The 25,272-nt window shown below is 51.2% G+C and overlaps 1 protein-coding gene across 1 annotated transcript in view; it reads right to left on the reverse strand.

Moving 5' to 3' along the window:
* Window positions 1-650: 650 nt before the first annotated feature.
* Window positions 651-25,272, reverse strand: part of EPHX2 (epoxide hydrolase 2) — a 46,375-nt gene continuing 21,753 nt past the window's right edge. Inside the window, exons 10-19 of the mRNA XM_024568872.4 lie at window positions 24,918-24,944; window positions 23,861-23,946; window positions 22,210-22,321; window positions 9,631-9,702; window positions 7,909-7,942; window positions 7,119-7,221; window positions 5,507-5,576; window positions 2,845-2,925; window positions 1,255-1,313; window positions 651-1,114 (exon numbers count right to left, since the gene is read on the reverse strand). Coding sequence (XP_024424640.2) covers window positions 1,036-1,114; window positions 1,255-1,313; window positions 2,845-2,925; window positions 5,507-5,576; window positions 7,119-7,221; window positions 7,909-7,942; window positions 9,631-9,702; window positions 22,210-22,321; window positions 23,861-23,946; window positions 24,918-24,944 — 723 coding nt within the window. The 3' untranslated portion in view covers window positions 651-1,035. The remainder of the gene's footprint in view (window positions 1,115-1,254; window positions 1,314-2,844; window positions 2,926-5,506; window positions 5,577-7,118; window positions 7,222-7,908; window positions 7,943-9,630; window positions 9,703-22,209; window positions 22,322-23,860; window positions 23,947-24,917; window positions 24,945-25,272) is intronic.

Below are 25,272 nucleotides of genomic sequence, written 5' to 3' on the forward strand. Positions count from 1 at the left end.
CCCCATCTGTTGATGGGAGGGTAGAGGTAGTGTACGTAGGGCTCCGGGCACACAGGGGTACTCAAGGACGGCTGCGAACAGCTCCGACCTTCGCCTTGTTTTCTGCCCACACAGGACACACGTGTCCTTGGGCCTGGTTAATTCATACTCATCATAATTCACAATTCAAGCTTTCCCTGTAGAAAGGACAGCAAGGGAGGTTGCACCGGTTCAGAAGCACCCCGTGCTGGGGGGCAGGCAGACAGGGCACACGACCCCGCCTGGGGACTTGGTGCAGGAGCTGGGAGGCGGGAACACCGCCGGCAAAAGAGTCCGTTAGCTGAGGCGGAGGACGAGCGTGGTGTGCGCAGGGCCTCAAGATCCGTGACACTGGAGGGCAGCCAGGAGTCAGGGAGTGATGGGGGTCGGCTGGGGGAGGGTCCAGGCAGTGCACGGGCCAGCGGAGGGCCTGCCACGCTTGGACCAGACCTGGTGCGGGAGGCCAGTCAGCAGGCTGCCGCAGCGGCACTCTGGGAGGAGAGGGTGAGGACTCGAAACAGGGCAGCGACGATGATGCCAGGCGACACGCCGGCAGGGCAAGGCTTCTGGGCGAGGCTAAAGGGAAGTTCCTAGAACCACCACGCTGCCCTCAAGGACACAAACAGCGGTGCCACAGTTGTCTTAGCTTTATTGAACAAAAGAGTTCCAATCTCGGCTGAAATGCTTCAAAATTAACTGCTGATTTTGATGCAAAAGCTACGAACTGGTTAGTCAAAGAGAAATCACCCCCTGGCCGTCCCACTTTGTCCCCCTGCAGGACACTAATCATCCTTAGACATAAAGTGATGCATTTACACCCAGAGAATTAATCACACACAATTTTTCCTGTATCTAAAAGTTAGGTTGAATTGGAATCGCCTCACTTAAAGAAAATCACTCTTCAGAACAAGGCTGCCGGTCTGGAGAGGCGTGGTAGGGCCCCATCTTGGCACCAAGAGCAGCAGCCAGAAGAGGAAGGGGTTGGAGAGCCTGCTGGAGGCCGGCACACGTCACACCCTAAAGCTTCGCAGCCACTGGCGGGTCCCTGGCGTCAGTCTCCAGCCACTGAACAAGGATCTGATTCACCTCGGTGGGCCTGGAAAGGGAACGAAGGGCGGTTCACACCGTCTGCACCCACTCGCCTCTCACTAAGTGAACGGCTAACCCAGGAAAAGCTTTACTGAAGGTGAGCATGAAGTCCCGATGCCCCCCACCCAGAGACCCCCAACTCCTTACTTCTCTATCTGTGTGTAGTGTCCACAGTCCTTAATGTGTCCCCTTTTCAGGTGGGGGATCTGGAAGAAAACACCACCCGGAAAGGTAAATGACAGAACGCAAGCAGGCCTGGCTTCTGGTTAGTGCAGCCTGTCAGGGAGAGCGCTGCCAGGAGGCCCCTTCCTCTCGGCAACTCATAGGCCACCCTCCTTCCTGAAAACTCTGCATTCTTTAGGGAAGGAACAGCCACTTACTGAGCAACTACCGCGTGCTGGCTGCTCTACACGCGCTGCCTCTTTAACCTCACCCACAATCCGGGGGGGCAACTGGAAAGCCCAGAGAGGTTGGGTTAGCTGCCCAAGGCCTGGGCGGCTGACCGGAGATCTGCGTTCAGGGCGGACCTATACTCATTACGACCGTCTCCCTTCAGAGTCATTCACTCTCGGCCTGTTCACTCCCTGGAAGCCGCTCAGTAGTTGGCTCTCGCCATGCGGTCTCAGCTGCATTGCCTTCTCACGCTTTCTGGCTGGTGGTCTGCATTCGGGGCTGTTTGGCTTCCCCTCTGGAACCTGAACTCTCACAGTGGGTCACAGCCACAAGTGCTGAGGACTGAGGACCGAGAGGAAGCAGCAGCACAGAAGCTTGGGCCAAGCGGGTTTCTTCCTGCACCACCTCGCACCATGACAGGATGGGGGAAATGCCATTCTCCTCTGAGAGACAGAGGCTGCCACTCCTAAGCATCACCTGGGTGACGTTAACAGTCAGTTACAGGGGCTGGAAAGGCCAGCTGAAGAACTTGAATTTCTACAGAAACCCTCAAGGGTCAGGACCAGAGAGACGAGGCCCTTGGCCTCAGAGCTCTCTGTAGCGCCTTCCTTGGCTGGATCCAGAGCCCTCAAGGGGCACCGTGGCAGCATCCCAAGACATGCCCCCCGCTGTGCCTGGTGATACTAACAAAGCCAAAGCCAAGGGCGGATGAGCTGCTGTCAGCAGCTAGCAAGCCCATAGTCACCCCACCTGCAGGGCTCCCCAATCACCACCAACCTGTACACTTGGAACAGAGTGAGCTTCCAATCCTGGGTTTGGTGCCTATCACTCCCCTGCAGTGGCTCTCATGGCTGTGGGCCTGCACGGCCCAGGCTGGCCAGAGCACGCAGCAAGACCCTCCGGCCTCATTGAGCTCTGCCACTCTCCAAGCATGCGTGCTCTCACTTCTCAACTCCCTGTCTGCTCCCGTGTCCTCTCTCTCTGCCTGCGTTGAGTACGGGAGTGACTGCAGGACAGGGAGCTCCTGGAGGGCGGGGCCTGTACCTTACTCATCTTAGCCTTCTCAGTATCTGGCACAGTCCCAAAACAGTGCACAGTAAAAGCCCGTGAAATGAATAAATGAGTGAGTGAGTGAGCGAATGGCAGACTCCATCAGCACAAGGAAAAGGAAGCATCAGTCAGGATTCTGGCTCCCAAGAGGTGATAACGATGCTCCGGATGAAGCCCCTGGTCAAGCAAGTGATTCATCCGAAGATGCCACTCTGCCCTCAGCTGCCATCTTCTCTCTGGGGCCCCTGCCCCCTCCCAGAAGCACCGCTGGCCCCAGGGCAGCACCATCCTTACCCAGTCCTCCATGTCCCTGGACATGTCAGGAGTGAGCACAAAGTCCTTTTCTGCCGTCACCATCAGGGCTGGAATCAGGATCTGGGGAGGGTGACAGGAAACAGGTACAGCCAGAGGGAAGAAATGTCTTCTCTTGTACCCTCCACAACTTAGGTCTTCCCTCCCTGGGGGCAAGGAGAAGGGCTTCATTTTCATGCTATGTGGCTTCCTTCACTACCACCTCCTTCAACGGACCCCCAGTGGCGCCACCGTGGCCCTGGCTTTGTGTCTGGTGTGCACCGCACGAAGGCAGCATCACCCTTACTGCGGATCCAGAGTGGTGAGGGAGATAGTATAAAACGTACGCATAGGTCTCCGCCTCCGGGTCCTGGCACAGGGCTCCCGAAACCCCCGGACACTCCTAAGTGACAAGAGCACTGGGAGCACCTTTTGGTCTAAGGAGGCAACTCTGGGTGTTTCCTGGGCGGAGCTGATCCCCCGAAAAACCAAGCCATGATCAGAAGCGTGAAATTTTCAGCCCACCCCCCAACTTCTCTAGAGAGGGGAGAGGAACTGGAAATGGAGTTAATCATGGCCACATGAGGGAGCGCCATAAAAATCCCGATGCTATGGGGTTTGGAGAGTGTCCACACGCCCATGTACCGGGGAGGGTGACGCACTCGGCCCCACAGGGACAGAAGCTCCTGCTCTCAGGACCTTCCCAGACCTCGCCCTGTGTATGTCTCCATGTGGCTCTTCCCCGGTGTCCATGATCACACTCTTTACGCAGTCGTTAAGTGTAAGGAAGGGTTTCCCCGAGTTCTGTGAGCCACTCGAGCAAAGACTGACTGATCACACCTGAGGAGGGGGCCGTGGGAGCCTCAGATTTACAGCTGCAGGAGGGTCGGAAGCCCAGGTGACCACCAGACTTGCCACTGGTGTCTGAATTGTGTGGTGTCAGGGAGTGGGCAGCCTTGTAGGACACCCGCTGATACTGCAGAGAACTGCTTGGTGGGGGGAAAGCCCCACACATTTTGTGACCAGAAGTGTCAGAAGTGAAGTGTGAAAGTGAAGGAGGAAAACACTGGGGTTTTCTAATGCAGATGAATTTAGGGCAGTGACCGGCCTGGGTGAGCGTGCACACGTGTGTTTAAGGAAGAATGTGCCGGCTGGCCCGCTCTGTGCCATGGAACTGAACAGGTAGCCCCAGAAAGGAGAAGAGATGCCCTTGAATGGAGATCAATACGCCTTTTCTTTGAATTAAATGAGCGCTTCCAAGTGGCAGCCGAGACCCTAGCGAGTGACGGGTCAGCCACAACGGGTGTCAGCCTGACACCAGAGGCAGCAAACGTGGCTCCCTTTCACCTACCGACGCCTGGGGCATGGAGAGGCCACGGAAGCCTCCACTTAGCCTCTTCGTGCTCACTCTACCATTATAATTTTCAAACAGCTTCAATTTGTCCCTGATGAAGGAATTTGCACTATTTTGTTTTTTTTAACCTACATGCAGAACCACCTGCTTCTCACTGCGCTCTGTCCTCCAAATAATGAAGAACCAGGGGATGTTCCAAAGTGCCTTTGCTGCTGAAACTCACCCGAGGCTGCTGTGGGGTTGTGTAAACTCTAGAATGTTCCAGGTCAAAAAGCAACCTGGTGGTGGGTGTATGGGAGGAAGTGGGGGAGGAAGAACACCTGAAAGAAACTGCGAAAAAGGGGGTTCCCAACTTACGCGCCCTCAGGGTTCACCTCCCCAAAGACCTTGTCATTATGGCCCTCCATGCTGAGAGTTTGTCCGTCAAACTGTGGTTTTGTCACCTTTGTCCTTTGTCCATCGCAGATCAGAGTGACGATAAGGATAACGAGCATTACTTGAGCCACTGCTATGTGCTGGGTACTGTTCTAGGCATTTTATGTGCACTCACCCGTTAGCCGTACACAGCCCCACGAGGGGGGCACCGTTCTTACAGAGTAGGTAAGTGGCTTGGCCAAGGTCACACAGGGATCAGATCCCAGGCTGAATTGCCATCCAGCCCACCCTTAACCACAGTGCCTCCAGACCTAACCCACGAGGTCGAGACCTCATCTGTTTTATGCGCCTGGAGTCTCCACGGTCCGGCACAGTGCCTGACACACAGAGGATGTGAGCTGAAGACCGTGAAAAAGCAATTTTCCATAAGCTTTTATGTAACCTAGGACCCCATTACTCCTCCTGCAGACCCGGAGACTGGAAACCACCTTCTGCTTGGCACACAAGGAAACTGAGACTCCGACTGGCTTGGTCCTGTGATAAAGCTGGAGGCTAAGCCCCCTGTCTCTCAGAACACCCAATGCTCCTACTCTGAACCGTGAGCGCCAGCACCTTGGCCACATTTGGGAGTCACCCTGGACCATCTGCTTCCTGGAGCTGGGGTAGCACCAGGAGACCTGGGCCTTACAGACTGACCCTGCAGTCACCCGGACAGACCCCTGCTCTGCCTGTACCACCACCTTCTACCATTTCAAGAGAAGCCTCGGCAAGGGGTCCTAGGGGAGACTCTTGATTGGAGGCACTTCGAAAAGCCCAGAGGAAAAGGACAGAAGGGAGGAAGCCAGAAGGTCAGTTTGTCCACACCCAGCTCTGACCCAAGGGCATATCGGCTGGTCAGTGGGAAGCGGGGAGGAGAGCCAGCGCTCCAGCACTCACCTTCTTTCCCATGCCTTTGCAGCCCCACTTCCAGTTCCTGTCTATGTTTCGATACCAGTTCAGGGGACCCCTGGGAGGGCAGATCAGGGAATAAAAACAGGAAAGCTTTTAGTCAATGACTACGCTATGGACCCCACCGGGAACCAGCTTCGCACGGAGACAATCTTCCCAGGAAGAGCAAAGTTTCGGCAGGGGGAAGAGAACAGAGCCCAGGAGTCGCATCTCTTGCCCAGCACAACAGCGTCACACGGAGCAAGGCCTCGTGAGCGTGCAGAGCTCACGGGGCAGCTGCCACCCAGGAGCCAGCCCACAGGATTCCCCACGCGAGCCCAGGGCTGTCGTGTAACAGGGTGCGGAGCTTGGTTTAGCCCCTCTCCATCCAGAGGCCACTCCCCTTCCCTGGGAAACCCACTGAAAAGGGACATCAGGGCGTGGTGCAGAGGGGTCTCCTCCAGGACAGGTAAGGTTGGCCGTGGGGCTGGACCTAGAACACTCTCCCGGTCCTCAGGCAAGGTCAGGGTCGGTGCCCTCGGGCCCTCAAGGCTCCCCCTGTGGAACCTAGGCCCTGGGAATACCGTGGACAAGCCACGTGGACTTTTACCTTTTCCTCCTAAACAAGGAGGGGGTGAGACCAGATTATCTCTGTGCACCCTTTCAGAGCAAATCTGAGACTCTCCAATGGTCTCTGCTTTAAAAAAAAAAAAAAAAGGAAAAGAAAAAGAAAAAAAGAAGCAGCTTAGGGAAGAGTTGCAGGTGGTGGTGGTGCAGGAGAAGCTGGGGGCTAAAGGGCGGCAGCCACAGGCATTCACGGCCAAGGCTGCCGTGTCGCAGACTTCCGGGGCAGGGCTGACCAGGCAGTGAGTGAGTGACCACGGTTTGGCTCTCTGCGTCCTTGGGTTCGAGTGAAGGATGGAGGTGTCAAGAGAGAGGCACAAGGGAGAGAAGAAGGCTGGACATGTGGTGAACTGCAGTGTCCCTGAAGAAACCCTGAGTTTCAAAGATTTGTGATATTTAAATATTTGAGGGGCTGTGCAGGGAAGGGGCTGTTGGAGCAATTCTTTGTGGTTCCAGAGCAGGGCCCTGAACTTTGGCATCAAAACAGATCTGAGAAAAAGGAATAAAGTACCTACACCTGCTGCAACATGGGTGAACCCCAAGAACATCAGCTCAGCGAGAGAAACCAGGCACAGAGAACCACGTATTATATTCCATTTACGTGAAATACCAGTATAGGCAAATCCATGGAGACAGAAGGCAGACTGGTGATTGCCTTCTAGGACTGGGGGTGGGGGGTGGGGGTGGGAAGGTGGAGAAAGAGCTCAGAGCTGTCATTGGGTTCTCACAGGGGTCATGACTGAAAACAGGTAAAGATATCTGCTCTGCAGGGGCCCCTAAGCATAAAGCAGAACCAGGTGATCTGTTCCAAACTCGAGTGGGCCAAGCATTATAAGGTAGTGAGCCTCCCAACACTGGAGGCATGTAAGCAGAGGCAGGCCAGGCATTCATGGGGCTATGGTGGAGGGGAACTGGGTCTTGCCCTGCACCCTGGGAGCACAACAGCCCCTCTTTGGGGACCATCTCTCTTCTGTGTTTCGGGTGCCCTTCTGTTTACCTGAAACCAGACTTCTTGAACTGCTGCACATAGTACTGGATGTCCTCCTCAGGCATGAGCTTGCTGACGCTGGGTTCTCTGGGGACTCTCGCTAAGAGTCCTCCTGCAAAGAGACACTTCTTTCCAATCCCATCCCTGGGCCAGACGTCCCAGCAACGAATGCTGGCCTTCTCCACTGAGGCCGAGAAGCTCTTAATGGCCTCTCATGTGCCCTGGTGCTCCTCATTCATTCTCTCTTAACCACAATAATCCCATCTCCTCTCAAGCTCCAAGTCTGTGCTGCCTCTGTCATTCCAGAATGCAACAATATCACACACACACACACACACACACACACACACACGGGCCTCCATTTCCAGGAAAAGCTCTAGGACTGACCATCGCCCTCCTGTCCTTCAGAAGCATACAACTCAGTCCCAGGATGACACCTGTCTTCCCCTGTCTTCGGGCCCTGCCAGCCCTCCAGCGCCCTCCGCGCCTAGACGAAGCCTTTTCTACACAGCCTAATGGGTTGCGCCCCACTTCAGATGTCTCCCCCGAGAGCCTTGCGATTTTCACAAGATCTTGACTCCAAAGTTCCCCAAAGGAAAGGAACCCGAGGCCTGCGGTCAGCCCAGGGCTCAGGTGAGCGGTATTCACCTGCGGGGACCCTAAGTGACACCAGTCACAGTTCAGAGTGGCAGGTGGCTGTGGCTGCTCAGAGGAGGCAGATGGAGAAACAGCCATGTAATGCCCGGCTGGCCCCTGCCATGCCCTCCTGTCTCCCTTCCCTCCTGAGAACATCTCTTACCCATTTTACGGATGTTGAGCAAGATGGGGAAAACCTGTAGGGAGAAGAGTTAGAAGTTATGTCATGGGTGAAGTGAAAAAAATAGACTGGGACAGGTCATCTGACAACCCTGTCACACCGAAGACCTACGAGGGCCATGAGACTATTACAAACAGGCTAAACTCCCAAGAGAGACAGGCAAGTCCTCCGGGGTCAAAGCAGAAGAAGCAGCCAGCAACCAAAGTTCTGGTCCGAGGCTGCCCCACCGAGCACTTGCAGGTCTTGGTGGTGTAAGAACTTGGGTTTATCAACCACTGGGAGCTAGAGATGAGACCTCAGGTCTGTGGCAGATGGGAAGTTAAAAATGGGATCCTCCCCAGCCTTCCACCAGAAATCCAGTAAATCTGCGGTCCTCAGTTGAAGGGTCGACTAGGAAAAAACGCACCCTTCATGATAGAGAGATGTCAAAGGACTTGGTCCATTCGGTTTGGTACTAAGAGGAAACCAAAACGTGTTCACCAAGAAATTCGTAGCGGCTGCCTTCACAAGTTTGAATTTACACTATCTCTATGATCTGGAAACCTCCAAGGCGCAAAGTCAACGACAAAAGCAACCGTGAAGTGTGGCTGGGCTGGGGGAACCACTACGAGGCCTTGCAGGAGCAGCAAATGCTAAACCACAACAGCGACGCTTCTTCAGTGCCAACTAAGCAGACTGGTGCAGACTCAGGGCTGCTGTAGATGAGCTCACAACCAAGAGTGCAAAACTTCTCTCCTCTCTTCTCTCTCTTGCACACACACACCCGAGAATCCCATTGCAAGGGACAGCAAACATACCAAATAGTGAAATAAGACTTTCCAAGAGTATCACATAATAGAACTTGCAAGAGAGACGGGGGGAGAGAATGAAAACTGAGTATGCTTAAAATTGTTAAAGACATAGAAAAGAACCTGAAAACAAGAACAGAACAAGAGATCCAAACGATCTGAAAAAGAACCGAACACGACTTTCATAATTTAAAAAAATGTTCATTGAAATTAAAAAAAGAAAAAACACTTCAAGGATGGGTAAAACTGCAAACTAGACACCCCTAAAAGACCAATAACGGGGCGGACCCAAGGTCAGTTTCTCCGGAGCAATAACAAGAGCCTCTAAAAGAAAAAAAAAATTATCAACCTGGAGTTCCACACTCAAACTATTCTTCAAGACTGAAAGCAAAATAAAGACGTTTTCAGGCCAAAACACCCATGAGTTCACTACTACCCGGCTGCTGGTAGAACTGCAAAGGAAGGCCCTTCAGGAAGAAAGCAAGTGACTCAGTAGAAAAGAGTGAACTGCTCAAGGTGACGAGCAGAGAAAGCGGCAGACGTGGGAAAGGCCGGGCAGGAACTGCCTCTGTGAACCAAGGGCAGTGACAGCGCCCACTAACACCCGAGGCCGGAGCGGGGCGGTGGTAACGGAGGTAAACCAGGAGAAGCAACTTTGCTTGTCCAAGAAAAGATTTAAGGGTAGAAACTAATTTTGAACTTTCATAAACAATTATGCATGCTAAAATGGTAAGGTAAAAATGGTATAATTTCTCAAATGGCACTATTATAATAGTTCTTTGATTTCAGTTTCGACAGGTTTGTAACTTTTCCCCCTTAACGTGACTGGTGGAATGAGGATCCCGATTCCACTGACTAGGGCAGGCCAGCGGCCCTGCTTCCCCGCCCACTCCGGCCCTCCTGCCCTGCTCCTTACCTCATCATGTGCTCTTAACAAGCTTTTGAAAGTCCGATCCAGGTTTTCTTCCAGTTCAGCCTCAGCCACTCCCTAAAACAATCAAGAAAGCAAAATGAGGGACTCCGCAGAAACCTTGGCCACTGTACCCCTCCCCGATCTGACTGAGAGCAGGAAGCCCCCACATTCCGTCCCATCCAGCCCAAGTTTCATTAGAAGGGCATTCATTGCAATCTTCATACTGAAACGTGTTTTAAAAAAAAACGTTCAAGTTCAATATAAGATGCTAACGGCGGTCCTCCCCTGGGAGGTGGGTTTATAGATGTGGCTTTCTTTTCTGTTTTTCAAAATCCCTACCATTAGAACGTATTACTTGTAATAATCCCTTTAAGGGCAAGGGGCGGGGCTGGCACAGGAGTAGGTTGGGGCTGAAGGGGGATGAGAAGAGAAGAGGGTTCCCAGGACTCTGAGAAGCCAAGAGGAAAAGCCAAATGCTGTTCCGTTCGCGCATCTCATTTTGCTGCAATAACTTCAAATCCGTCTCCTTCCATTTGGGCCTAAATTTTTACAGCCCATCAGACTCCCCTGGATTGCCTCCCTAAGGGCAGCAAGGTTCCTTGTTAAAGAGCCGGGACACAGACCCTTTGTGCTGGCAAATCCCCAGGTCTTTCTGCCTCCCGAGAGCCTCATTACATCCAATTGCCTTATCTACACGTGGTTGGTTGGCCATTTCCAGGAAAACAGGCTAAGGGATGCAGACTCACAAAACTGAGGTCCTGAGGGTGGGGGCATGGCTAGATGGGGACCAAAGTACAGTGCCCTAGTTCTGGGGGCAGGGGAAGAGATTCTTGTTGGAAATGAAGGGTCTGCATTCATCTTCCCACCACCTTTCCTTCTTACTCCATCCCCTGTCCAGGAGCATTTCCAGATGCAAAGAACAGCGAGGCAGGTGGCGTGGGGCTTTAAGATCCATCGGGGATCTTACTCTACTGGCTCCGGTCTCCTGGCTCCGTGATTTTTGGGGCAGAAAGAGAAGATGTTAATACAATCTGTATTTTCCAGAAATTGAAAGCCCTTGGACCTGAGAGCTGTTACAGAATCAGAGTAAAGAAAGTCAGCTGTCCCTGAGGCCCAGAGCCTTCAGGGGCAGCTGCTCAGAAATAACAGATCCTTCCTGGACAGTCCCTGAGGGACCCGCGCTATGGGAAGAAACTGAGTAAGAGTATGGTGGTGGCTTAGTCCGTCCAGGCTGCTGGAACAGAACCATAGGTTGTGTAGCTTATAAACACAGACATTTATTTCTCACAGTCTGCAGGCTGGGACGTCCAAAGTCAAGGCACCAGCGAGAGCCCGCTTCCTGGTTCACAGACAGTATATTCTTGCTGTGTCTTCACATGGTGGAAGAGGGAAAGGGGCTCTGTGGGGTCTCTGTTCTAAGGGCACTAATTCCATTTATGAGGGCTCCACCCCCAAGACTCGATCATCTCCCACAGGGCCCACCTCCTATTAACATCATATCAGGGGTTAGCATTTCAACATCTGAATTTGCAGGGTGGTGGTGGGGAGGGGGTAAACACAAGCATTAAGTCTACAGGAACGTGTCAAGCTATTTTTTCTCCTCCTTTCCAACTGCTCACCCGAACATACCCAGGTAACAACTCAACTGGATTGCAGAATGTGTTCTGAAAGGATGCCCTGCTTTCCCACCTCCCTTATTTAACATGTTGTAACTTCCACCAAGAACACTAACGTCCTTCAGACTGGCCTTCAAGAAGCCTTCCACACTTGTCCCAAACACTGCCTTCTCCATGAAGTCCTGCTTTCCCCCATCACTATAAAATCACTCTACTCTTCTTGGATTCCATGGGCCTTCAATGTGCTCCCCTTGGAGCACCCGGAGAGCAGGGAAGCATGCACTCGTCTCATTCCCGGGATTATCCGTGACTGGGCCTGGAGAGAGTAGAGGCTGACATGATGTTTGTTCCTCTCTCCCTAGTAATGTTCCCAGAGAGGAGGACCCTATAAGCCAAGTCAATAAAGCGTTCTAGTGACCAGAGGCCCTCTGTCCCTGCACACTGTAAGAGGTCGTTCTCCACGGCACTTCATTTGTTCTGCACACGGCAAAGCACGAGAGCGCTGGGTCTATGAGCTGCCAGCACCACAGCACAGGACGCATCTGTCATCAGGCAGTGCTGGAACCGCAGTCTGAGACTTTCCGAGGAAATTGATGTTGGTGAGTTAATTACAATCCCCTCACACGTGTAAAATTCAATTATGGTGGAAAATCAATCACGGCTCTCTGCTACGAGATTATTGATTATTGCTGAGGCAAGAAATAGCCATGGAAGGAAGCACATTTTAAGAGGTCGATGGCAGCCCCGGCCAGCCCAGCACATCACCCCAGTCATCACTCTCATTTATAGAGAGCAGCCCCCATCCCAGAACCTCTGCGGTTCATGAGCTCAGGGTGCACCTCAGTGTGTGCAGGCCTCTCCGCAGGTCCAGAGGTCTGGCCAGGGCTTTGGCCCTCAAACGGTCCTTAAAAGAGCAAACAGATGCCAAAAGGATCGATAAAAAAGTCAAAGGGGGTCAAAAGGTAAATAAGTCTGTGCACCCACGTGGAATTAGTTCAGGTGAACAGAGAGAACGAGGACACAGGTCAGGGCAGAAAGGGGGGAAGCCAGTAACGTCTGTGCTCTGGCTGTGTGCCTTGCAGATGGCGTCGGCCCTCTGCAACTTACAGAAATTCTTTTTCAGGTTCTACAGACCAATGTAAAGGCTCCTGCCTGCCCAGCAGGATGGGGCGCCTCCCTCTGTGCTGTGGAACCTAGGACTTAAACGATAGACTTTGGAATTCTACAAACGTGGTTTCAAGCCCCAGTTCTGAGAGTTGTTAACTGGGTGACTTAATCTTCCAGAGCCTCAGTTTCTTCACCTATCCAATGGGAGTTTTATTTCCTATAGTGCCTGACATATAAGAGAGATGCCAATAAGTGGTTATCACTGTCATCACAATTATGATCTCCATCACTAAAGTTACCGAAGTGCTTCAGAATTGTCTACTTTTGGTCCTGGACCCCTCGCCAGCCTGCCAATTTCTTAGGGACAACACACTGTACCTCGTTCGTATTCTCATTCCCACCACCAGAGCATGGTAAGAGGAGGTACCCAGCTAAGGCGAGATGGATGGGAGGGAGAGAGGGAAGAAGGGAGGACAAAAAGGAAGGCACGTGAGATAAAGACTTGGGAGGGAGGGGCTTCTAAATGATCACAGGGATTGGGGCTGTCATTTTTCTGCGCTGCACTGCCAGCTCACACTAACCAAACCAGGTAATTCACCTCCAGCTCTGAGGGGGAGCTGAGCACAACCTCCAGAACAACGTCAAATGAAGGCATCTGATCTACTATCACCCAAAAGCTATCACCTGGGGCAGGCAAGCTGAAGAAAGTTCTAGGTCCTAAAAGAAACTCCTTAGGAAGAAAGCCTTTGGAATTCCATGAATCCTGGAGCTTTGTCTCCGAGTATTCTGAGGATGTTTCAGAATAAAGCTTTCCTACTAGGCTTCTTAGAAATGGTGTGAATGACTTGAAGTATAAGAGATCCACCTTAGAGAATTCATCAGAATCTCTTGGCCGTTCTCACTAACCAGGTCCACTTCTCTCCCCACTTCTTTACTTTACACTTGAGATCACAGACGTTCCTAGTGAGAAGGAAGCATCTAATTCCATCCTCCTTGCTGTCTGTGGCTTCCAAACCAGCATCTCCAGCTTCACCCTTACTCCTGAGACACATTCCCACTGTCTCATCAATGTGTCCATGTGGGTATCATGCCTCAGGCCTCAATGTGATTGTTATAATGAACTGTAAAAACCAATAAGGAAAATGTAGTATTGGATGAAATACTTTTTTGATGCATACCCCGGTGTCATCACACCTCACCCTACCGGTTTGAATAGTGACCCCCAAAGGATCGGCCAAGACCAAACGCCCAGGACCTGTGAATCTGCCCTTACTTGGAAACAGGGTCTTGGTGGATGTAATTAAGTTAGGATCTCAAGATGAGGAATGAGCGGCCAAGGCAAGGAGTAGCAAGGCTTTCTGGCAGCCAGCAGAAGCTAGGAGAGAGGCACAGAGAGAATTCTCCCTCAGAGCCCCAAGAAGGAACCAAACCTGCTAGGGCCTTGTTCAGACTTTTATCCACCAGAACTGTGAGCGGATACACAGTTTCTGTTGTTTTAAGCTACCAAAATTCCAGGCATTTGTTACGGCAGCTTTGGAAAACTGATCTGCCATTTCAAGGAGTCTCTTGATTTGAGGGGTAGGTAAGGAAGGACAAGGTGAAAGGTCTGCAGAGCCACTAGGTCCCATGGGGCTCACTGAGCAACAGGAAGACGCATGTGCTGACCACAGGGTGGGGGGTGCAGGGGTTCCCAGGAGCCACAGCACCCAGACTTCTCCTTATACTCCATCTTTACTCCCCATGCATATATTCAACTCACTGTCAGAGGAGCCCCAGAAAACTAGGGTACAAAAAGCCCAAGTTCGTTTAACTTTTCACCCAAACGCTGGCAGGGACAGAGGTCTCGATCCGCCTCGTCTACCAGGGCAGTTCCTGCAGCTGGGAGAGCACAGCAGGCCGCCTTCTCCGACTCAGACCCCCGACAGACACCTCCTCCCCCTTCACCAGCCCAGTGGAACTTCTCTTTCATCTTCCCTTTTGTTCTTTCCAGGAGGATGTAGATTAGGTCTGCTGCAGAAGATGCCCTTAATTGGGCCTATTGTCTCATGGCTAAGACAGTGGAGACAGCCACTTAAATCAAATGGCAGCTCCCACAAAGCAGGAGACCAGGCAGCTTGCCTAACTCTGTAGCTGACACCACAAGACACTGACTCAGGGTGGAGATGGGCGGGTCCCTCTAACCCATGGGTTGGGGCCAGCAATTCTGATTCATGTTCTGGCTACCCTGATAATCACTTGAATTCCTCTGAAACTCTGGGGCAGAGTTCTCTCAAAATAGGCCAGAAAACTCGGCTGGGGTGGTTGTCCCTGGGGCTGAGGATGCCAGCGGGTAGAGGCATCTGATACCCGGGCAAAAAGTGGAAACTGTTTATTACTCTCTGCAGCTTAGCCAGGCAGACGGGAGAGAGAGGGGTCAGGCCTCAGAGGGGCTGTGAGGAGACCTGAGACACTCTGACCCCACTTCCCCTGGGAGGACCCTTCTGCTCGTCACAACGGCACTGAGTTGGGAGTGCCATCGAGGAAGAGCCCGCAGGTTGGGGTGATTTTGTTCGAAGGTGGATTATAAATGGCCAGGCTGGAAATGACAACTCCAATTTGAAGCCCCTCGGTATTTGGTTCTTTTCACTAGAACATAACACAGCCCATTTCAGAAAACAAAAACGAAATGCCAACAGTTTCTCCCAGGGATGGCACCAAAACAAAAACCATGACAAAGACAGGAGAGTAGGGTAGCTCACACTGGCATGTTTTTTTCCAATGTATTATTCCATCAAAATCATGCTCCTCAATAGAAGATTGGTTAAGTAAACAATTATGGTCCATCTTGATTATGAAGCACCAAGCAGCCACTAAAAGGGATGTAGTAAATCTTGTCCTGGCTGGTGTGGCTCAGTGGAGTGAGTCCCAGCCTGAGAACCAAAGGGTCGCCAGTTCAATGCCCGGTCAGGGCACATGCCTAGGTTATGGGCCAATTCCCCAGTAGGGGGCATGCAAGAGGCAACCACACATTGAGGATTCTCTCCCTCTCTTTCTCCCTCCCTTCCCCTCTCTCTAAAACTAAATAAATAACATCTTTTTAAGAAAAACAAGAATGAGGTACATCTCTATGTACTGCAGGAAAATCTAAGATCTATTAAGTGAAAAAGCAGAACGACTCAAATTACATTAAAAGTTATGTATACACTTATGTACACACACGCTTAAACATTTGTAGAAATGGGAAGCACCAAATTATTTATAGTAGCTAGTTCTAGATAAGTGGAGGGGGATTTAACTTTTTATTTTACACAACTCAGTTGTTTTTTTTTAAGTAGCAAGCATAAATTGCCTAAAAAATAAAGGATGTAACAAGTCACCAGCTGTGCCTGTAGCCTGAGGGAGTTAGGGTGCGCTAGGGATTAAGGAAGACTCGACCCTGTGAGGGAGAAAGATCGTTTGTGGATGTCGAAGCGCCTTCAGCCAGGCAAAACCCTCTTCCATGACCACGACCTAGAATTTCCTTCCCCTACACTTTCTCTCTAACCCTAGTTTCTCAGCTAGTTAAATACAAAGTAGGTGTTGGTGCTTGAAATCTGCCTGTAGCCTGTTACATGGTTCCAGATTCGTGTGCGCATGCGCACGCAAACCCGCACACGGGCGCGCCATACACCCCACAACCCAGTGAGAACACATCTGTGCTGCGAGCAAGAAGCGAAGAAAAGCCAGCGCTGAGAGGTGGCAGAGGGCAGGGTTAATAGGACAAACTAGACACGTTCTGATTGGAAGCGGGGCAAAGAGGCTGAGACGACCCTGGGCTAAGCAAGACAGGAAGAATCTGAAGATTTAAAAAAATGGAACAGGTCTTGCTAAAATTACTCAGCTGATTCTTTGTCTTTGCTGCCCAGAGCTGCCTCCTGGTCCTCCCTTTCTTACTAATACAAATGCAAAGCCTATTATCCCTTCTCTGGGCAGCAAAGAAAAAGACACCTTTTAATATTGGTTTCCACCAGACTTGGCAAATTCCCAGGACAAGACAGTAGGCTAAGGGTTCAAAGAGCTGGGGGTGGGGCGTTGGATCTAAACCTGAAATTTGTCTAAGCCGAACCCTGCAGTGTACTCTGCGAATAGGAGCAAAAGGTGGGTGGGCTGGGCACCCGCACAGACTGGAGCCTTCCTGAGGCTGAATGAGTCCGGAATGACCTTGAGTCCTCAAGGATGACTCCTCCAGGCTGGAGCCATGGAGACTGGGTTGGAGGAAAAGAGGCACAAAGTAAGGGCTGGTTATCAATACCCATCACTGAAAGCAAAGAGTTGCTGTACATGTTGTTTTACTTATTGGCCAGAATACATTTGCAGCTATAATCTGTTTGAAAACCATCCAGCGAGGCCATCCTTTTTCAGATGAGGAAACCCAAAGGCCGGAGAAAGGAAGGGACTTGCCCGGTTACCAAGCAGGTAGCAGACATACTGGCAGAACCCAGGCGAATGGTTCCTCCACAAGGCCTGGCTGTGTGCCTACCCAGACCACCCTGTCAGGGTTCCTGGGTTCGTTTTGGTGGCCAGATCGCTAATTCGAATATCTAACTTTTCCCTGACAAGAGGCTTTGCTTGAGAACAAGACCACCCCCAGCTCTTCATCCAGCTTTTACACCCACCTGTCCTAACAGCACAACAAGGCACTGTTTTCACCAGGACTCTTGGGAAAAGACTTTGAAACCAAAACCTTCGTCCCACCAGGACTGCAAGAAGCTCGCATCTTTCCCGAGGTCACTTTTTCCATCAGGATTTTGAGTTTAGCCTGGTTTGCTTCTCCCCTTTCTGCTGAGATGTGCAAGACATGGTCAACCCTAAACTCCCTCCCAGCATGGCCTAAGGGGAGGCACATGGACTTTGAAGTCAAACACCAGGTCAACACCCTGACCCAGGCACATACCTAGTATCGGGCGAGTTAGGGAGCCTGTCACAGAGCCTCTGCTTGCTCAGCTGAGAAGACGGGACTGATGCCCTGGCGCGGTTGCGAACAGAACTAACCGGCATATGGCACTCAAACAAAGCAGTAGCTGCAACCCAACTGCCCATGAACAAATGACGAACAAACAAAATGTCGTCTGCACAAACAGTAGGAGACTATTCAGTCTTAAAGAGGAAGGACATTCTAACACGTGCTACAATGTGAATGGCACGTGCTAGGGGAAATAACCCAGACACAAAAGCACAAATACTGTGCGATTCTGCTTAAAGTAGTCAGATTCATAGAGACAGGAAGCAGAACGGGGGTTGCCAGCATCTGGAGGAGGAGTGAGTGGGGAGTTAGTGTTTAGTGGGGACAGAGTTTCAGTTCTGCAAGATGAAAGGAGCTCTGGACTGGACGGTGGGGACGGCCGCACAGCAGTGGGGAAGCCCTTAACGCCCCCGCACTGCACACTGAAAATGGTAAATTCACATCACGCGCATCCTACAATTTAAAAATGAATAAGGAAAATAACTGAAATGAGTCAAATCCCATTGACAAATACTCTAACTGATGTTTGATCAGAACACAATACACAGTGAAACTACCACTTCCCTTTTCCTAGCTCCTATAATTACATTAATACAACTTTCTTAAAAAGCAGCATTTTTCAAAAGGTCTGTCTGGAGGAGACCTGGGGAGCCCCGAGGCCCGCATGCCACATGTCCTTCTCACTCCGGTGCTCTCAGAGGCAACCGTGAGGTTCTCCAAAGGTTCCCTGCGTGCTCTCCCATGGGCTGACTGCAGAAGCAGCGCAGGCAACCAGCTGAGTCGATTAAGCCAAACATAAAGGGGATTTGAAAAATGTAAAACAATGCTACTCACTCACTAAATTGTTTAAGGAAAGTAAAATTTGTTTAAAAATAAAAATGCTATGTACACTAACGTGGGCATGTTGTTTTTAAATAACAATATTTATATTTTAAACTTTCCATTTCTAGTAGGGTAAATATCCGTAGATAGAGATATAATCCACGTGAACTAAAACCCTGAAGTCCTTAGTGGTTTTTAGGAGTGGAAGGGAGCCTGGACCAGAAAGTCTGCGAATCACTGCAGGAAAGGTGCCCTGTATGAGTGCGGCAGCCACGGCCCCGCGGTCCGCTCCAGCAGTCCTTACTGGAAACCGCTGCCCAGAGGTCTCTGATTCCCCAGAAGGACGGCTATCAGCCGGGCACTGCCTGGGGAATGGCCGGGTTAGCTCCTCCCTTGGGGCTACAGCCCTGGTTCTCAAGGTGTGCTCGCAGGGCCAGCGGGGGAGGGGGGGGCAGCGATGCCTAAGAGCCTGTCAGAGATGTGAATCCTTTGGCCCCAACAAAACCTACCCCATCAGGGCTCTGGGGCTGGGGTCCAGGGGTCTAGCCTTGCACTGTGATGACCTTTGAGGATCACTGGGCTAGAGAACGTGTCAGTCAAAGCTGGCAGGAACTCCTCAGGCAGTTAACGAGCAAATGAGTCACTTGGAGGACCTCGTCAAAGCGCAGACTCTCACAGGGTAGATGGCAGAGGGCCTGTGGGTCTGGATTTCCAGCAAGCTCCCAGGTGATGTTGGGGCTGCTGCTCCCTGCTCCTCACCTGAAACACCAAGCCCATCCCATCCAGCAGCTCTTAGCCTTTACCGAATTATTAAGGTTCCAATGAAAGTTAGGGACTCTTTCCCTGGAAAAATGTGTGCACACGTTAAATTCTGTGGGCAATTTCAAGATGTTCCAGACGTTACAAAGCTCGCCTTAAGGATCGCTGGCCATTTTGTTAGAAACTCTCATCTCCCGTGATATTAATGCCCAGGTTAAACAACTTCTACATGCAAATTCAGCCACTTGCCCCTCAGACTGGAATATCCTTCTCGCTCACACCCGCCCTTCCACATCCTACTCATCGTCCCGGGCCCAGTTCCAATGCTCTCTCCTTTAAGTGAGTAAAAGTTAACTGTGCTTCCTTACAGGCTCCCAGAATAGACTGTACCTCAGTACAGGAGGAACAGGAGCTACCTCATCCTCCTGGCCCTTGTCACCTGCCTGTCCTCCCGGGAACTGCCGAAGCCCTCAGAGGTGGTTACTCATCTCTAGGCCCGCTCCTGAAACTGTCACATACATAATAGAAGATGCATAAATATTTCCGAGATAAAGTAATGAACATTAATTCTTCACAAGTAACCCTCATCAAAACATTTCCACGTTTACAAATATTTGTAACACTCATCCCTCACACACGTTACAGGGCACCTTTGCTTTGCAGCAGATGGAGTCTTCTTACAAATATTCAATTCAAAAGGATGAAAAAGAGAAAAAGGAAAAAGGAGGTGGGAGAAAAAAAAGTAGGCACGACACCCCATGCCCTCTCTCTCCCTCTGGATTACCCACATGGGGCACCCAACGGTCGGGGCCGGGGTGTTGGGGGCCTGTTGGAACTGACCCATAGGGCATGGGGGCCGGGTTGGGGAGGAGGGTAGAGGGTTGAGAAGTGACTAAGGTGTGCGAGGCTTTTGGGGTGATGGAAGGGACCTGTGGGGCGGTGTCCTCTGGGAGGGGAGCTCTGGCACACAGAGGGCGGTGGGAGGGGTTGGACTCTTGGGTGGGGGCCAAGCAGAGCCGGAGAATGAGAACAAGGTCAGATAAGAGGTGAGAGGGACCCAAACCCCAGCTTCCGAATTTTGTGCGGGACTCTGTTCCCTCCTCAATTCCCGAAGGCCAAGGAGCTGCCGCTCAAGAACCTAGAACCAGCACTTTGCTTCTCTCCCTCTCACCAGATACTTCTCCAGTGTGAGGGTACCTGGGTGAGGCAAACCCCTGGGAAAGGGTGACAGGCAGAGCCTCACACCTGAGACTGGGCTTCAGCTTTCTAGTCCAGCTGAAAGGATTTTCACGCGGCCACCTCTGATGGGGTGACGAACCTACAACGGTTTCCCACTACCGCTGACACCAGCTGCGACTCTGGGCTTACTTTCCAACCTTTGCACAAGTGTCCCTAGGTCCTTCCGGTCCCACTCACCCAGACCTCATTCCAAATGAGTCAGCCTCTCACAGTCCCCACACTTCGCCCTCACTGACCCCCTCCTGTTGTCCTCCACCTGTTTCTTTCACAAGGGACACTGTCCCTTTTTTCTTTTACCCATCTTTTATGGGCTGAATTGTGTCTCCCAGAAATGCCTATAAAGTTCTGACCCCTAGTAGCTCAGCATGTAATGGTACTGGGAGGTAGGATCTTCAAAGAGGTCCTTCAAATGAAGTCTTTAGGGTGGGCCCTAATTCGCTGTGACAGGTGTCCTTATAAGAAGGGGAACTCTGCCCTGGCTGGCATGGCTCAGGGCACTGAACACTGGCCTGTGAACCAAACAGTCTCAGGTTCAATTCCTAGTCGGGGCACATGCCTGGGTTGCGGGCCAGGTCCCCAGTAGGGGGCACGCAAGAGGCAACCACACACTGAGGTTTCTCTCCCTCTCTTTCTCCCTCCCTTCCTCTCTCTAAAAACAAATAAATAAAATCCATTAAAAGAAAGAAAGAGAATGGAAAGAAAAAAACGTTTTTTTTTTTAAAAAGAGGAAATCTGGACACATAGGCACGAGGAAGTACCATGTGAGGACACATCAAGAAGCGGACCATCTACAAACAAAGGGGACAGACCTGAGAAGAACCAACCATGCACACACCTTGGTCTCTGACTTCCGGTCTCCAGAACTGCAAGATAATCCATGTCGTTGTTTTAAGTCCCCAGCCAGTGGTATTTTGTTACTGCAGCCCTAACTGACTGACATACCGTTTAATCATATCCGCCCTTCAAGACCGAGACTGCTTCAAACTAATTCAAGTCATTTTGATTCAATTCAAGCTGCAGGACGCTCACTCTTCCCAACTCTGGGCTGTGGCTGGGACGGGCACGGGCTGCAAAGGAGGATGTGATCCATCGAGCATCTTTTCATGATGTTTGTTGTTGGAGGCTTCCGGTGTCTTTCTGAGTGAGTCAGGTTGTTGCTGGGATCAAAAACGTCCTCCTCTGAGGCACCATCTTATCTATTAAGGTCATTCTTAGAGGAAAGTTACTTGACCAGTCAGAACTGGGGTGGCTGTGACCCTCGCTGGAAATGGTACCACCTTCGAGCAATGCTCTTGTGCTCTTCATTAATTGATTTGATCCACTGTTCTCTCTTTAGTGTTAAGGAAAACTTTGATCCTTTCTGAATTACCCAGATGTAGCTGGACATTGGGGTCCAGAGCCCACATATGAATGAGTAGCAGGGGCCACCACAGCTTAGGGAAGCGGTGCGGTGGGACTCCGGGGGGCAGGCTGACTCATGCTGCCGCTCTCAGTGAATCCCAGTGACACGTGGCAGTGATACCCCAGCACACATGTCACCTGAGCTCCAAGGGGCATCTTGGGTTTTGTGGCACATCAGGTGACACCTAGAAATGCCCCATATCTCCAAAGCACACTAGAGGTCACTGCGGGGCTTTTAGGCTCTGCTGCTCCCTGTCATCACAAACCTTTCTTCTCAAGAAGTCGAGATAGCAGGTCCCTGGCAAGAGGCCAGGGGCTGTCACCAACAAGAGATGGGTCCTACCACCCTCCCAGCCAGAGAACTAAGAGGGGACAGCTCCAAACTAGCACTCAGTCCCCACTCCATGGTTTGGGGGAGCAGGAGAAGCCGGTGTGCCATCACCCCCACTGCTGTTCCCCTCACCACCCCAAATACACGAACACAGAAATGTGTCGTCTCCCAGAAAAGACAGCTGAGCTCCGGAGTCAGTCTCACCCAAGCCCGTCGGCAAAGTCGTTTCGGACTAATGCCAGGGGACGGAGATACACCAAGTCAGCGAGGAGGAGGAGAGAGAACGGGGAAAGGAGAACAGTGCCTTGCTGGGGCCCCGCACTTACCGGTTCTTGGAAATAGAGCTGGTATTCAAATACAGGGTTGGCTTTGATCATCTCCATGAGGGCAAAGTTGGGGTTTGCCATCTTAAAGGGAGTGTTCAAACTTGCCACGGCTCTGTGGAAAGAAGAGGCACCAAGACATACACCCTGAAGACAGTCTGCAAGAACCAGCTAGGACCTTACAAGTCGAACCAAGGCTGGAAGTGGGCAAGTGACGGCGCAAGCTCTCACCTAGCAGTGTGTGGCAGAAAGGGCTCCGCACTCAGACTTCCTCCCTCCCAGCCCAGTGGGTGTTTCCCTCATCAAACAGTAGTATTTCCCACTTGCCTGAGATGAAGACAGACAGACAACTGCCGCCCACACACTCTACATGCAGTGTATCAACCTTGACTCGGGTATGTGAACAGTACAATCTCTCCCTAGCTTTTAGCCTTCGTTTTTTCCTTCCTTCCTTCACTCACTGTGTCTCTTCTGTGTTGATTATAATTCTACCCTATATACAAGGGGAGAGAAAATATAAAGTCAGTACTCAAGGGGCTTATCACAATTTAATAAGGAAGGCTATAAGAATAGCACAGAATACCGTCGGCATTCAAGGGGATAAGACATTTCTGCATTTGGGCATCATGGAAGCCCTGATGGAAATCTGAACTTGGCATCTAATACAGTAAGTACAGTAACCTTTTGGGGAACCCAGTTATTAAGAACTGAGCTCTTACTTTGCTTTGGAGTGAGAGAGAAGACAGGGAGAACAGCTAAAGAAATCAGAACAACAGTATGAACAAATTTTAAGATATTTTAGAAAATGTTTGATTCTTCTTAGTGTTTGATACCACTCTCCCATTTGAGTTGTGGTGGAGTTGAACCAAGTTCTCCAGTGTTTCCACTCTTATAAACTTAGCCAAGTAAAGAGTAACTACAGTAGTCGGGGAAACACAGATGGCTGCTAAGAGTAATGTTTATATCATTTGCTAAGATCCCCGGCCAAAATGGGAGGTCAGACAAGTTCTAGTTTTGGTTGCCAGCGCAAATGGAGCATGGCTGCAAAAACACACCTGACTTTCTGGGTTCCAGACCCACCATCTGAAGCCCCTGCCGGTGCTCCGAAAAGCCCTTCTAAGAACGAGTATGCCCAACATGAGGATGATCACGAAATGCGCGCTCACCTGACACCTGCACAGTGGTGCGCAGGTTATGCAGTCAGGTAGGAGTTCTCGTCACCACTCTGGGGGCGAGGAAACCAAGGCCTCATGGGTGGAGTGCTCGTTCAAGGCAAAAGTGGAAGACACATTTTCTGACTCTCCACCCAGGACTAGAGTCGCTTCTGATGCTTAATTCTATAAGCTCAACACTCCTGCTGCTTCCCCCACTCCCCTCAAAGTCTACTGTGATTCTCCTGCATGCCCACTGAATTCTCTGTCCCTGAATTATTTGTCACACTACCAGTAACAGGAACAGACCTCGCTTTCTAAGACATTAGCTCATTAAGTCCTCCTTGTTAGTGTGTCAATGGGCACTGAAGACTTAAGGGGGTACCTTCCCAGATAACCTATTAGTTTTCAAGAAGTTTTCTGGGGTTCAAGACCCGAGGAAGGATCTGATGGGAATGCAGCCCCCGTCTTACCCAAACCCCTAATGCTCACGGCCTAATTACCTCACTCTCTCAGGGTAGAAGAGAGCCATGTTCCACACCAGCATGCCTCCCCAGTCGTGGCCAATGAACACCGCTTGAAGGATGCCCTAGCAAAGGGGAAAGGAGGCAGGCGAATGTGGGTGGGTTTCTGGGGAGAGGTGCCGAGAGCCCAAGGCCTTGTGTTCTCCGCAGGCCCAGCCCTCAGGCGCAATCCTTTCGCTCCCTTCCTAGGGGCTCCTCCGCGGACTGTGCGGTAACAAGGTCGTTACAGCATCAGGACTGGGGCGGCCACACCGGGCCGTGCCCTCTTAGATGTCCCCAGCATATTCAAGTGCCAAGGCCAACTCCATGGGACCGAGAATCTGCAGAGGTCAGGGACCGTGACGTTTTTGCCTCATTTACTAGTGCCTGGCACTGAGCCTGGCTGTTGGTCTGGGACTCCTTAGCCCTATCAGATTCTTCCCTGGGAAGTCACATGCACTTAACAGGTGATCCATCCCGTCGCTTTGAGGCTCTCGTCGCTACCCCTGCCCTGCCAGTGCTTTCATTCCGCACAGAGACCCAGCTGAGGGTGGGAGGAGGGTGTCACGGGGCCGTAACCCCAGGGACAGTGCGGGTGCTCTGCGTGCGAAAGCGTCTTCACAGATCAACATCGATTAGCTTCGAGTTTGGCATTTTGGATGAAGTTAAATGAAGGCATTCGATTGTAGATTTTCAAAAGATATTCAAAAAAGTTGTGAAATATTAGCCTATAGGATATTTCCCAAACTTCTTGACTCAAGCCAACAAAAGTATCCTATTCCCTGAAAGATGCTTTTCATGAAACAAAAACAAAACAAAACAAAACAAAACAACAAAAAACTATCTCTACACTGTCCTCCCACCTCTCTGCCATCTCTGTCTTTGTAATCCCGTCTGGTCACCCCCACCCCCACCCCCGCTTCCCACCTGCCCGAGCGGGCCTTTCCGGGGCCCTGGAGGGCTCTGACAGCGGCACCTTGAAAGACACCATCTAGTCTTTAACTGCCCAGACCCAAACAGAATTCTCCAAAGAGTTCAGCTCAAAATCATCACTTACCAACTTATCCAGGAAGGTTACCATGTCCTAAGAAAGAAAACACACAAACAAATCAGAAACTGAATCCACCCACCTCAGCCACTTCAAGATTCGAATGACTGCGTTCACCTTTGTTATGGACTGAATTTTGTCTCCCTAAAACTCACAGGTTGACGCCCTAACCCTCAGTTCCTCCGAGGGTGACCGTATTTGAAGATAGGTCGTTAGAGAGGGGATGCAGCTAAAATGGGTCAGTAGGGCAGGCCCTCGTCCACTCTGGCCGGCGTCTTTATAAGAAGAGGAGACTTGGGCGCAGACCCCTACAGAGGAAGGCCACGTGAAGACACAGGGGGAAGACGGCCATCGTCTAGCCTCA

Source organism: Desmodus rotundus, chromosome 9, assembly GCF_022682495.2.
Source record: "Desmodus rotundus isolate HL8 chromosome 9, HLdesRot8A.1, whole genome shotgun sequence".
Lineage (NCBI taxonomy): Eukaryota > Metazoa > Chordata > Mammalia > Chiroptera > Phyllostomidae > Desmodus > Desmodus rotundus.